Source organism: Coffea eugenioides, chromosome 3, assembly GCF_003713205.1.
Source record: "Coffea eugenioides isolate CCC68of chromosome 3, Ceug_1.0, whole genome shotgun sequence".
In the NCBI taxonomy this organism is placed as follows: domain Eukaryota; kingdom Viridiplantae; phylum Streptophyta; class Magnoliopsida; order Gentianales; family Rubiaceae; genus Coffea; species Coffea eugenioides.
The window spans coordinates 4,768,970-4,783,824 of NC_040037.1; the positions used below are offsets into that span (position 1 = coordinate 4,768,970).

Genomic DNA, 14,855 nt, shown 5'->3' on the forward strand with positions numbered 1-14,855 from the left:
AGTTACTTGTTCATATAAAAGTCTCAATCCCATTTCAACAATTTGCCAGTATGTGGCAACATCCCACCTCTCACGGTGAAGTATTGCTGAGAGAATTATTGGAAATTTCAACTGTTTAGAGTCGCATTTGATGAAGTGGATGGATCCTGGCCATGTGTGCCACGACAATTGCCTAACCAAGTATCTAGATATAAATCCTTGAATCTTGAACCTCGAAATCATGCACGTTCCTCAGCGTAATGATGACAAATTAATTGCTGTTGCAATTTTATCTCTTCAACAGAAAATTTTAAATTATTTCTCGATCAAGATACTAATTTAATTATCCTGTTGAATTTAAATTCGAGAGAGCTTTATTGCTAAAATAACGTATGTCTATGTTCATTTCGGCAACATGTGTGAGTTTTCTTCTATGAATTATTTGTTCTCCCATTCAAGTCAGAGGAAGAAGGTTTTATATCTCGTAATAAGATATCTAATGCAGAAATATAGAAGAAATGTAGTGAGTATTCGATTGGACATGTGAAACAAGAAGCAAAAAGGGTTAATACGAAACTTCTCAAATAGAACTAAACTTAAAAACGCAGAATTTAAAGGAATTTCCCACTTAATTAGTACCTTATAAAATCAGAAAATTACCTAACATACAAGTCTGCAAATAGAGGAAAAAAGGAACACCTCATCTTGAGAGAGAGAGAGAGAACAATTGGAAGTGTGATGATATATGACACGAATTCAAAAGAGAAGTGAGGATCATCCATAGGGGTCGTTTCCCAGAATTAGCAAAAAGGCATAATCTGGCAGGACGAGGTTCTATTATTAGTAAGTAATGACCAAACTTAGCCAACTGTTGGTGTTAATGCATCCCAAATTCCAATGGGATTTTCAGCTTCTTCTTGGCTGAGAATTTGAGGGCTCTGCCAGCAACCTCACATTACTTCTCCCCCTTTTCATTCATCACTCTCTCTTCCTCTCACTTACACACAAAATACACACATATACCCCTATCACTACCTGTTTCCTCCCCTCCACTCATCACAACAAAAAAAAAAAAGGAAAAGAGAGAGAAAGAAAAAAGGGGGGAAATTCTTTGTGTTCTTTGATACAATTTATATATAGTAACGGCCACAGTTTGTACTCAACCCAGAGAACTTATTAGGTCTGACTAAGTCACTGAAGTGGAAAGCAGAGAATGGAGAGAAACAGTGCTCGGGGAAATAGTGGTGGAAGAAGCATGAAAGAGATGAACAACAACAACAATAGCCACAAGAAGAACGCAGGATGCTATAAGGTTAAGAATCCTCCATGGGATTTTCTCAATGATTGCAATGGCACTGAAGAAGCAGATTTACTTGGTTTATTTTCGTGGCCTCCAAGATCTTACTCATGTAGCTTTTGCAAAAGGGAGTTCAGATCCGCTCAAGCTTTAGGAGGTCACATGAATGTTCATAGGAGGGATAGAGCTAGATTGAGACAATCTCCACCAAGGGATGGTCAGTATTCCCTCCTAAATCTCAACCTTGAACCAAACCCTAACTTCAGTACTTTCAATACTAACCCTAGTCCTTCAGCAAGATGTCCTTTGATGCCTTCCACGTTTCCTTCTCCGATTCCTCCCCCAGTTTCCACTATTTCCACAACTCCACCAGCAACTGTCACTGGAATGAGAAAATGGGGTGATAAAGCTGGCGGTGGTGTTCATCAACTGAGCCATTCATATCCTAAAGATCAAGACTTAATGAAGAGTAAAGCTACAAAAAGACTTCTTGAGCTGCATGAGAAAGAAGGTTCACTTTTGAAGAGGGGAGATATTGTTAAGCTGGAATTGGAAATTGGCTTAGTTGGTGAAGCAAAGCAGGATTTGGATTTGGAACTTCGACTGGGATACACTTGAGAGCAGTCCTAAAGAATCTCATGGTCTTATTTTAGCCTCCAACATTTTTCAACTTTTCTGGGGGAATATAAGGGAAAGTAAGAAAGTGTAGTGCTTTATATTATGGCATTGCAGTATTTAAGTCAGGGATAAATTAGAGTGTAGGAGTACTAGAGATCAGGGAGATGATTCCATGAAGAAGTACCTTTTCAGATTTCTAAACTTTTAACTAGCTTATATGTTGTGTTATTGCGGAAGGCCATGCAAATTTTCAATATTAAATAGATATGGTAGCTTAACTTATGTTTCCAAGTTTATGATCACATTTATGCAAATGAGCCAAAGCTTGAAGCCTTGAACATTTGTCGTTCTCAGGAGTTCATGCCTACTATGATATATAGGTAAAATACTTTCTAGAAATTCAAACTCTATTTCCGGTTTTCTGTTCTATGATTCTCTTTGATACTTTGTCCCGTCTATGGTTTCTTCCATTTCCTTCTTCACTTTTGGACGTTTTTGAACTCTGCTTGTTTTTTAATAGGCAGCGAAATTTTGCTAGAATTATGTTGAAGGATATCAAGAAAAACACAAGAAGAAAGGGAAGTCAATTTGGATAAGAGAAACAATTAATTTGGGATTCCAGTATTGTTTTGGAATCATAGTCAAGAAGATGATGTCAACAAATAAAATTGGACTAGTGACACAGGAACCATCTGCCATTCAAAATCAGATGCTATTGGTTAGCTTAAGCATCCAACAGTAGGCGATTGTAGAAGAAGTACCAGACGCAAAGCAATCGATCAATCTCCCACTTAGCTAGCTTGTGTAGGTCTTGTGCTTATGGATGAGATGCCCGCATGTAACCTCTATTCCATGTTTCCAACTCATTTTGATTAAAAATATCAAGCAAACGTCTCTTTTTCGAATTGAATACCTTCCAGGACAACAATAATATCAAGGAAGGAAGTGATAACACATATAATTATACATTAGTTCTTCTTCGAGACCTTTTCCTTTTCAAACTTTAAGAATTAATAATCTCAAGAAAAAATGAATTGGGGAAATGCATTCATGTTTAGTTATGTATTAAAGATTTGAAGGGCTCGCAACAAAAGAAATTTCCTGTGATTGTTTTCGAGCGTTTGTTGCAGTGCCAATCGTTGGGTTCCATCAAAGAGATGGCCAAGATTGAGATATGTGGTGGCCGAAGTAACAAGTGTGAAATTTTTTTTAAGAGTGGTTGGCAATTGCAATGCAACTTGCCCGGAGGTGTTAGTAAATGTCGCCTAGGACCCTTAAAAGTTTCTAAATAGTGTCATTAAAACCCTTTTGAAACTTAATTAATCTTGTCATAAACCAAACTTTATATGACTACCCTTTAGTATTCTAATGAGAAGATAGAAATTGAACCCTCTTTGCCCTTGTTTAACTTTCTTCATATGTCGGCTAATTGGATTAAGCTGGCGCCAACTAATTAAAAATGAAGTGGCTAGAAAGATTACATGCTTGGACTAAAAGGCACTCAATAGTTGTAAATCCTTTTCGCACATTGCCAAAAAAAAAAACAAGGAAAAGATCTCTAGTTTCACAAGCAGGAATTTCGGAAAACTAGCATGGCTTCCTTCAAATGTACCATATATTTTAGTGTCTCTCGCGTTCAATTTATACCGAATAATTGAACCTGGCTGGCAAACAATAATGAAACATATTTCAAAGTGCTACACAAATTTTCAGATATATATCGGCTGGGGGATCATTAATTAATTAATACAAAACACCACACTTAATAAGGGGCATAGTTGTAAGTCACCAATCAGCCAAATCCAAACTGTGGAAGCACATATCAAATACAGTAGTAGTATTTACTTTTCAATTACCTCAAGAAACATCGACAAAAGCACTCTCTCCATCATTCAAATCTATTGTCTGCTTGTGTGATCAGTACAAACATTTATACCCCAATGGTGGTGGTGCTGGTGGCCATGTCAATGATTTAGGGTGGTGTTATTTTTTATGGGTCATTCGATGCTTTTCCCAAAATCTGATAGTTTGCATGTTCCCGACAATCTCTGGGTGTCAAGGGTCATGATGACTTTTCCTTAAACAGAATAAGATGTTTTGGTCAGTTTCAAGCATAACAGAGAACTGAAAGAACCCCATTCTTTCCCAACATAGTATTCTGGACATTTACATACTTGCACACATACCCCCACTCCCAACCTCTTCTGTGCTCAGCAATTTGAATCATCAAAACCATGTAGTTCAACTCTTCACTAGAAAATGCTACCCGGTCAATTTGGTCACAGTTCAAAGCTATACACGTTGTCCTTTCAGTATTTATTGAACCTGCAAAATGCATTTCGACTCTGTGACCACCAAGCAAGATTTGTGTCTTCTTTCCTACTCTGGATGCAGTTGCTAGAAAATATTACAAGCACCAAAAAAGATTACTAGCATGGACGATGCATTAAAGGGAATACATTTATTTTCTCTAGAAAATTTGAACAAGATCAAATTTTAAAATGAATAGAAGATATAAGTTCTTTCAATCTTGACGACAGCTACCTCTTTTGGCCAATTTGGATCATCTAGAACACGTATCGTGAGATCTATGATACCGGGTACAATTTAGAACATGCATGTTGTCAATCTTATAAATTAATTAGCAAATTCTTGCAAGTTTTTAGTAATCTCACTTCCAGCAACAATTTTGAACACCAATAATGAAATAGAAGGAGTGATGAAAAGCCTAATTTTTTTTTTCAATACAAGGAGTGTCCCAGTTTTGCTGAATTAATCGCCTTACGCCTGTGCACCTTGTCCTCCAAGAATACACAAGCGGTGGAGAGGCGATTGAAACACACGATCTCGAGACCTAACTAGGTTACTCCGATATCATCCGAGTCAACCCCAAGTGACTGATGAAAAGCCTAATTAAAAAGAAAGAAATTGTACAAGGTACTTTTTTTTTTTTTTTTTATCGACACAGGGGTGTTCGGGTTAATTCTTACGAGGCCCGACTAATCCCCTGCAGTCCGGAAAAGGAGGCCCCACTTCACACCGAATACGTTAATAGCGGGACTCGAACCCTGGACAAACTAGAAAAATCTTAGAGACCCCATTCCACACCGAAAATGTACAAGGTACTTGAGAGAGAGATCTGAGGAAGCATGTGATATACGATCATGTACAAGCTCTCTAGCTACTCAGTCAAGTCACGTACGTGATTGAAAGGGTTATCAGAGAGTAGTACATTATAAGGTGAAGAGGCAGCTGTTCCTGAGAGCTCTAACGTCATGTCTTTTATTTTATCATCATGATTCGCACCATCCAGCTCTGAGTTACTTGCAATTAGATCCTCGGACAGAGATTGGCCTAAAAGCATGGGAAGGTAAAAAGAAAAATAAATGCACTTTCAGTAGTTTTTTTTTTTTTTTTGGAGAGGGAGGCTCAGTTGCTATGTAGAAGAAACATTTTTACTGTTCATACCATATAAGAAATAACAAAAATTTACTAGTTTAGAGGGAATTATATTGGAGTTATTCTTATAACTTTTCTCCCTTCTAATCTTTAGGTGACCTTCTAATATTAAAGCATATACCCTAGACTTAATAATAAAAGCGTCAACAGCAAGAATCAGTACGTAGGGTTCTTCTTCAGCACAGAATTAATGATCGACTACGTATGTAAATGAGAATATGGAAGCTTCAATGACTAAAGTAAAACCAAGAGAACTGAAATTTTATTTGGAGATTGTAGAAAATCATCATAAAGTCATCCGGCGGACATAAAATGCTGATAGGAACAGAAAGGGACAACCAGAGATTAGATGAGTTGAAAAAGTAGTCGTTTACATGAAAGTGAGAAGTTATGGGATAAAGAAACCCATTGGGGCACATCACAATCTAGCTCGCATCATACATACTCTACCCCTCTCTATGCATTGCTTTCAACAACAAAGACGAAGGTGTGAGAGAAACATTTCTTGAAGTTTGATACGTTAACAACACCAAGCTGCATGATGGCTATGGTTGTCCATCCTTGTATTCAAAGTTAAACTCATTTGTGAATATCTTAAAAAAGCAAAATATATATATTTTGTTGAAGGTAATCTAAAACAAAAAGTTAAAACTGAGAAAAGTAAAAGTTTATTTAGCTTTTACCTTCGGAGATCCATAATAAGTCTTGTTGAGAAAACCTATAAGCAGCCCATTATCTTACAAATACTATATATTGCATCATCCATGTGTAAGAATTCCTAATTTTGCTACAGCAATATACAGATCATCTCTACACTGAACTAGGCTATTTGTGGGAATCATGTCGTTCTTGATGTTGGTTAATGTATACGCTTTGGGATCAGACGTAATTTTTTTTTAAAAAAAAAATCTTTCCTAGAATCTCATTGTCCCAAAAAATAAAAAAAGGTTGTATCTAAGAATCCGTTATCTATGGCATCATAATTGGAAAAACAGGGCATTAGCCAAGGGAGTTCTTTTTTTTTTTCAAGGTACCCCCCCCCCCCCCACAAAAAAAAAGAGAAAAAAGTGGGCCTCGTGGGCCAAGTATAAGGATCAGGCAAATATTTGAGAAGTTCAGCCCATTACAGTTTACTTCCTTTTTTAGTTTTCTGTTTTTGCCTTTTGTATTTCCCCCTCCCTCCCTCCCTTCTGGGAGTGATTTCAAACTTTCAACGAAGGATCTTTTGTTTTTCTATCAATATGGTTAGGGTAGAGGCCGGTGGAGGGAAATGAGGGGTAAGAATAATTCTTCTTCTTCTTTTTTTCGTTTCAGCTACGAATTAAAACTGGGATTGATGATTTGGTATTTAGAGACAAGAGATAGCAAATAGCATTCAAGGTTTGGCAGTTGATTTATAAATAAAAAATTTGCACTTTCAAGTTGACCAGGAATCTTAAAATATAAATTTCATTTCAAAATATTCAAAAAGTATATTCCAAAAAAAAAAAAAAAGAAATCTTCAGAAAGTAAATGGACCAGAGAGTGATTCAAATTGGCTGGTTATTTATAATCTGTGGGTAAAAATTAAGATGACTGGTGGAAACCAGCGGAGGGAAGGATGTATAGTTTTAGTCAAATTTCAACCATATTTTGAACTAATCAAGTCCTGCTAGCCATCAACAGCTGGTTGTGGAAACAGTAGTGTTATAGTAGTGATATTACTTATGTAATTGTCATTAATTAGGTGTTACTACCTTACCTTGTCAAGAACCATGACTCTTAATCATCTTGGTTTCTCTCAAAAGTTCCAAATATTCTTGCTAAAAAAAGGTGCTTGTCTTATCGCAGTGATTTCATCGTAGGACGTGGTCAAATTAAAGTGGTACGTAGAATCATGGGAAAATGCATAAACGCGTCATTTGGCCGTCTACTTAAGTCTAAAAGGAATCAGCTCATCAGTTAATCTACTCAAAGAAGAAGACATATGTTAAATCCTACAACTCTTTTTGGTTCATAAAAGAATAAAAGCTGTTCCTAGCTATGTTTTACTTAAGCCAAAAAAAAGGGTATTTGACAACTTTTCTTCAAGACGATGTTACGTACTCAGAACTTAAAATCCTAGCTTATCATTGGAATATAGTTGGAATTAGCCGGTTTTAGTCAAGTCCCAGTGAGGTTATAGTTAAAGCAAGATGGTAACTGTTGTCAAGTGAACTAGTCATGCTGCTTTATCCAAGAACCAGAAAAGGAGTCTTCAATGCAATGCCTTGTCTACATTAGTTGTACTTAACTTTAAACATCTAAAACAAATTAAAGATCAGTAAAAACCTTGAAAAAGAATGATCTTTGCCCATTTAGCCTTTTAAAGAGATCTCAATGATATTTTGACATGGCGGGTGGTCTGCAGCTGGTGCTTGTCATGACCAAGAGTAATTACGGATCCTGAGCATGGATTAATGTCTGCATATAGCAACTTATTATCCCGTCCAAAGGGCATTTATAAGCACATACGGAGGATCAAAAAAGATACATGATAGCAATAGCGATACAAGTTATTGTGCATAAATGCCTAATGCGTGATGCTTCATGTTCGAATTCTGTAGCAAGTAAATACCTGAAATACAAGAAAGGCAAATACTTGAACTTTCCAAGATACTTCATTTTATTACAAGATCATTCTCATTCGTCTTGACTTGAAAGAAAGAAGATGGTACAAAATCGACCCCCTGGCCCCTCTACTCTTGTTTGTTTAGAGGAGAATATGAATTTCCATAAACAAATGAAAAGAACTCAAAAACTCAAAATAGAGCATCCATCGGATGTTGCAATCTGACTAGCATGCATGTGGTAGATGAATTTACTTGATAGCAGTACAGTAGCTAGGCAACATACAAATGGAACAATTCTGCATGAGACTTGATCGTCAAGAAATCATTTTAAAAGACCTTTGTTGCATTATTCTCACATTCCTTTAACCAAATTTCACATATCGAACCAATCTTTCTGCTGTGCAAACAAGTTTTTTTTAAGTTGAAATACAACCAATTTGGTTGTATTTAGCTAGCTGTTTCCAATAAAATATAAGAAGACCTAGTCACTTGTGCGCGTGTTAGCCTGTCAAATGAGTTGATAAATTTCTGAGAAAATTACGTCCCAGAGCCGGCTAAATATAAGAAACCATGGTGCTAAAATTCTAATATGTCAATTTCATTCCGGACACCAGTGATGGGACAAAGCCTAAGCTAGTGTCTTCCCCTTGTCTCCTCTTCATTTCGTTCCCAACCCTACTTCATTCAACCAATAATTTTCTCTTTAATTATCTAAGAAAGAGTTTCCTCTGTACATATCTCTTACTCCGGTATTATTTAAAATCCTCCTCAGCTCAAATTCTTGAAGGGTTATTGAGATCAGCCTTGAAGATGGGATCAGGAAAGCATAGCAGCAATTCTGAAACATCTAGCGAAGAAATCGATCAGCCAGAGAAGCTCATGAATGATGATAACGCTGGAATTGGACGTTCCTATGAGTGCACTTTCTGTAAAAGAGGCTTCACCAACGCACAGGCCTTGGGAGGACATATGAACATACATAGGAAAGATAAAGCCAAGGCCAAGCAGAAGAATCATCAACAGCAAGACCGGAATTCAATAACAAATACATCCCATGAAGATTACATGAGTACTTCTCCCAAGTATTTTGCACCAAATCCCATCGAGCAACAACAGTGTAGCACGGCTATGGCAGCATATATGAGTTATCAACTCTACTTCCCTTCCTCAAATAATAGTTATCTACATGCTTATCATCAGTATCATGATTTGCCTTCTCCTAGGTCTGAGCATCATCTCAGCATGCATGAGTATCACATGGATCAAACCTTGAGTCGTCAAATCGGCCCCCCTCGCATGGAAGATGGTGATGAGATGAAGATTGCCAGAACTGAAAATGAAGTGGATTTGGAGCTTCGTCTTGGTCACTACCCTTAGCCAACAGAAGCTGGTTTTATTCTTATGAAAGTTTGTTCATATTAGTGAAGTGGAGTAAGCTTTACATAAAACAAGAGTGAGTTCATACAACAGATTCATTTTCTCTCTGCTCAACTTTATTTTCGCATCAGCAGGTTGCCTTGGAGGAGCAATTGCAAGGATGGAAGGATGGATTAGCTTTCCTCTATCCTGCAATTTGCTTAAGGTATTATGAATCAGTAGTATGAGCATCACTTGTTTCAGAAAGAAATAGCTCCTGGTGCTTTTTTTGTGAATGCCAGTTATGTTTGTGATTATTGAAGACTATTGTTCTTCAGTACTGTTTGTTACATATTCACGAGTAATTCATCTCTTTTTTAGCAGTTAATTATTCAACATGGATCTTTCTTTAGTTTGGCATGCAAGGATCTATTTGATGTTTTATTTGTTTATACGTCTGAGATTGGTCTTCCATCTCTCAAGGTTCTTTCCTTGTGTCACATTGGTGATTTGAAGGAATCATTCTCCCGTTCACTAAGCTTTCTTCACTCTGATAATCAGAGGCCAGCTTCTTGAAATATGCATCAAAAGCATTGTTTTTCATCCTAATTCCATCTCCTGTTTCTTGGTTTCCAAAGAGGAGTTGTGTCCTCGAAAAAGTTAATGATCCGGGCTTTTTATACATTTTATTACTATCATTTTTCTTATCTTTTTATGACACGCTAATTTCGAAGTTCTAGCAGTATAAACAATAAACTAGTACTTGATCAAAGATCGTGGGAATCTGAAGTTTTGTGTTTGGGAGACAAAAAACGCACGATGAAACACTTTTCTGTCATTTTTCAATTCTGGCATCATAAAAAAACAGTGCTTTATGCTGTTGTTAGAGATCACAACGGTGGATAAGTAGACCATTGCTGTTTTTACATGTACGCTAAAATAGCATCCTGTTTTTGTCAAGATGGAGAACTAACGGTCAGTTGCAACACTTGGAATCTGTGGTTTGGTTATTGATCGAAGCACTCAAGTCCAAGTGTCCAACCACATTCTTATCCATAACCTCGTTGAGCGATTGTCAGCATCGATGAAATTATGAACAAAATTTTGTTGTTTCTTAGGAGTAATTGTTCGTAAAAGTTGAAATGTAGCAAGGTCTGATATCTACGATCTTACCATGGCAGCTTTGCCTTGTTTCTTGCTACACTTCTTGTTCCTCATTAGGGATCATCAACAGCACACAACTCGTTTTCTCCGGTAAGTAGAGTGGATTATCTTTCTTTTTTTCTTTTACCACGACAAGATGTCTAAGGTTCAACAAGTTTTCACTAAACAAGATATATTATCGTTCTACATAAGACTGGTGCACGTTCCTTTTTGTTTTTTTTTTCTAATATTTCGTGGGAGTTTGGTGGTGGGGGGGGGGGGGGGGGAAGGGGAGGACGATACGAGCTGTGTTGAATTACTACATTCATTTTTTCTTGGCATGGCAAGTATCTTTATAATCCTAGGCTTGCATGAGAGCATCAAGCATGAACATGCTCCTTTATTTCACAAATTTTCAACTTTTCTTCTTCCTCAAAAGCTAAAACTTTTGCAGTTGCACCACTTTGCCCCAGTACCAAACTCTTTTTTTTTTGTGGGTTCCTGTTTAACCTCTTGCAACAAAATCATCATTGCACGACATTATTGTTTACCTAAATTTTCAAACTTTTAATTCTCGCAGCTAAGGTTTGCACGTCATGCAACAAATGCACTATTAATGGATTTTTAGGCTTTTTCAGTCACTTTATTTGGAAAGCGGCTACATTAACTTTTGGTTACTCAGAGGCAGCAGGTCCAGTGTGCATTAGACATCAGAGACTCATCCTCTTTGCGTCCATGCTGTGCATTTGCATGACTTCAAAAGCATTAAATACTTGAGATGAAAGAGATAGAAAATAATTTTGCCTAAAACTCAATGCTTGTCCTCATTTCAAGTTCTTCATTGAGCTTAATTAGACACTTGATGGGCTTTGAGTAGTTGTACGTTGACATTGAAATTCTTGATTTTCTCTGTTAGAATTAGTGATTTGTGTAGGCTGAGAGCTGCTGCTCTTTTGTTTGTTCCTGTGCATGTGATTTTAGACAAGTATCGTAAACCTAGAAATTGATGTTTTGCTGGTTTCTGAAGAAGATAAAATCCATTGATGGGGACTATCGATTGTTTTTAGCTATACTGCCAATGTAGATCCTAGCTAGGAGATTTTAATTTTGTTACATGGTGCACCGGCCATTGTTAATACGAACCTAGTAGATGAAGCTTCCTCGAAGTCAGAAGGTATATTTTATTTTTGGCCCTTAAAAATACTTCATCTCAGGCTCTTCTTGTTATTTATTATCATGCAGTGTACTACTGCTAATAATTAATCACTAAATATGGATAGTGAATATAGCCTTGTTCAGGTATAGAATATATAAGATTTGACCCATCAGTATCACTTGACCTATCAGTATTGTGTGATGTATCACATAATACAGAGAGAGCATGCAATATTTTTTTCTTGTTTTTCAGAGTCTCATTTCTCTTCAGTTGCATTTCTAGTTTACTTCTCCTTTCAAGAAGACATTTCTTGTCTACTTCTGCTTTCAAGATGTCCTTTTTTTTATACATTTAACATAAAGTTTGCCATGACACATTTACAATTTAGGGTTTTCATCCAATTCACATAGACTTTATAAAACAATTTGTACAAATTAAAACAAAGAAATGGAAGGTATAATGCAACAGTGTACGCCATACTCCTTTTAGTGGTACTGGCTTCGGACGTGTTTCTTTACGTAATATGGATAGCATTGCGCGTAAATGGATCCGTTGGAAAAGGGTTAATTTTTTTCTAAGTTCGTATTAAAACATGTCAATAGAAGCTATACTAAATCAAGGAGAAACAAGCAATCCAATTGAAAAAAAAAATTTAATTTCATCAGAGTTGATTAGTTGCAAGTCAAGCAAGGCGGAATACTCAATTAATCTATCATACACTTCTTGTCTATTTCTTGGAATACACAAGAAGCATACGTAAACACTTGGAGTCTTGGTCTGTTGAATGCTACATTAATGTTAGTTTAGAAGCCGAAAAAGTTTTCAATTATTTTGTCATGTTCTATCGTTGATTTTGAATGAAGTACTGAGTTGGCTATCGATAAAATCATTTGCCCTGTTTGATAATTTAATTCTATACTTAATATATTCAAATTTTAACATGTTTAGACGTGTTTGATAATAAAAAAAATTAAACATTTGAATTAATTTGTTGACACTAAATTTTTTCTAGCCAAAACTTGCTCTAAAAAATAAGTAATAAACTATTCAATTATTATTACTGAATTTAATATACACTCCAATATATTAAATTTAGTATTTAATAATTTAATTGATTCAGACTAGATTTTAGATTTTAATTTTTAGATTTTAATTTTATCAAACGCAACCTCAGACGGTATCTCGAAAAATTGTGTGTGCATATATATGTATACAGTAACAAAAACAATTGGAGAATTGGAAATGGGCAATGGGAACAAAACACCTACTATTAGAAAGTGGACCAAGAACTGCCAAATAGCTTCACGCAATTAACTTGATTAGGAAGAGCACGTCACTCTTGGTCAATAATATCTTAGCACTATTTCCCATACTTAAATAGTCTTTGCAGCTTTAAGAGAGTGGTTGGGCTCTCATTTCCACATTGGTGATTAACTTAGGAAATTCTGGCACAAAAATGGATGTTGTTTGAGAGAAAAAGGGCTTAAATTGGTTTTACCATCCTCTCTAAAAAAAAAAAAAAAAATTGGTTTTATCATGTACAGTCACACGAAATAGATGATCATCAAAGGAAGAAAAGAAAAAAAAATGCTTTCAAATAAAAGCTGAGAGATAATTCCCTTAAGGAAAGTGTAAAAATGGCAAATAAATTCTGGTTTTTAATCTTACAGTCCAGTAAAACATTGAACATCGTGCAATTATCTGAGTTTGTATGATAAATGATATTTTCCTGGAGATTGGGCAAACAACCAATCCGTTGGGAATGGTTGAGTTGGATGGTAAAATGAGAAAGATTATAAATAAGAAACCTCTCATTTACTTTTTAAAAAATGTCAAATTCAAATTCATCAACCAGCAACATTAAAAAATAAATAGGAAAAAAAGAAAGTGGTTCGATATCTCAATGACATGAGTGAGATCTTATTGTAAAAATCTGCTTTTACAATCTGCAATGCTTTTATTTTGATCGTGTCCTTTCATTTATAACTTACCTAAAGAAATAATTTGATCATAACTTTCTCCATTATTGGAACCTACTGTAGATGACAACGTTGTCTTTCTAAATAATCACCGATTGGGGATGAATAATCAGAAGAAACTGACAATATTCTTGAACAAAGCTTCACATCACAAGCACGTGTGAGGATATGTTTTGACGATTAATTATTAATTTTCAATGCAAAATTAAATTTAATTCGCTGCCGAAGGTAGCTATCAAATCCAGTGAGAGCAAATGGTATGAGAGCTAGAAAGGGATTTTATATTTTCTCTAGTCACTGAATAGTGAACGAATCAGTATAAAATCGCATCTGAAAATATGTACGTTTCTAAAGATGTAAAGACGTATCCTTTATTCGTCCACCAATAACATATTGCCATACCTTCTTCTTCTCAATTGCTTTAGATTTTACAAAATTTGATTATAAAAACTTATTATAGAGAATAATCAGAAAAAGCAAAAGCTACTTTTTGGATAATTATAGATTTTAACTTTTTTTTGTTATTAAAAATATATAATCAAAATACAAAAACTATCAAGAACATCATAAAACTAATACTTATTGCTTATGTAGCTTGCCCCTTGTACCTTTTTTAAGAAGGTTCAGTTACAAACATGCTTACTTCCATTGTAGGTAATGTATTTGGATTCAAAGTCCTACGCGCTTTATGACTAGAAGATTTGTGAATCCCCCTACTTATATTAAAACCTTCCAAGGGCCACCTGATGGCATCCAAGTTGAAATAGATCAATTGAACAAGTATAGTCGTCCCCTGTTGGGATGTACTATTAAATCTAAATTAGGTTTATCTGCTAAAAACTACGGTAAAGCTGCTTATGAATGTCTTTGCGGGGGACTTGATCATCTTACGTATGTGCAAAATGAGAGCCCTATGAGAACCATGAAAATTGGATTCGCGCTTATTCTTTAATAAAAAACATAATTACCTTAAGCACTTGATTCAACTATAATTTATTCTAGTATTAATACAAACAAAACCTTGAAATTCGTCAATCTAACCATTACTTGTAACTCCACTCAAAAATATTTTTGATGTGACAATGAAAATAATGAAGAATTGCACCACCTAGTATGTTTATAATAAAGATGATGTAATCCTTAGGCTAACTAACGCAACTAAGCATTAGACTAAATTGCTACAAGTTTTTAACCTATCAGAACAAATAATACTTTTACTAGAGAAAATCAAAATGGTCTTTGAATATATTTTCCATGTTCTAACAAATTTATTTGAC

General features: G+C 35.5%; 2 protein-coding genes across 2 annotated transcripts; both read left to right on the top strand.

Moving 5' to 3' along the window:
• The first annotated feature begins 1,192 nt into the window (after positions 1-1,192).
• Positions 1,193-2,089, top strand: LOC113765050 (transcriptional regulator SUPERMAN-like). The gene has a single exon (XM_027309101.1). The coding sequence runs from the start codon at positions 1,193-1,195 to the stop codon at positions 1,892-1,894; it is 702 nt and encodes a 233-aa protein (XP_027164902.1). The 3' UTR covers positions 1,895-2,089.
• A 6,665-nt stretch (positions 2,090-8,754) lies between these two features.
• On the top strand, positions 8,755-9,321 carry LOC113765051 (transcriptional regulator TAC1-like). The gene has a single exon (XM_027309102.1). The coding sequence runs from the start codon at positions 8,755-8,757 to the stop codon at positions 9,319-9,321; it is 567 nt and encodes a 188-aa protein (XP_027164903.1).
• The last annotated feature ends 5,534 nt before the right edge of the window (positions 9,322-14,855 follow it).

Coding starts and splice junctions, on each gene's coding strand:
- LOC113765050 (XM_027309101.1), top strand. CDS start 1,193: ATGGAGAGAAACAGTGCTCGGGGAAATAGTGGTGGAAGAAGCATGAAA.
- LOC113765051 (XM_027309102.1), top strand. CDS start 8,755: ATGGGATCAGGAAAGCATAGCAGCAATTCTGAAACATCTAGCGAAGAA.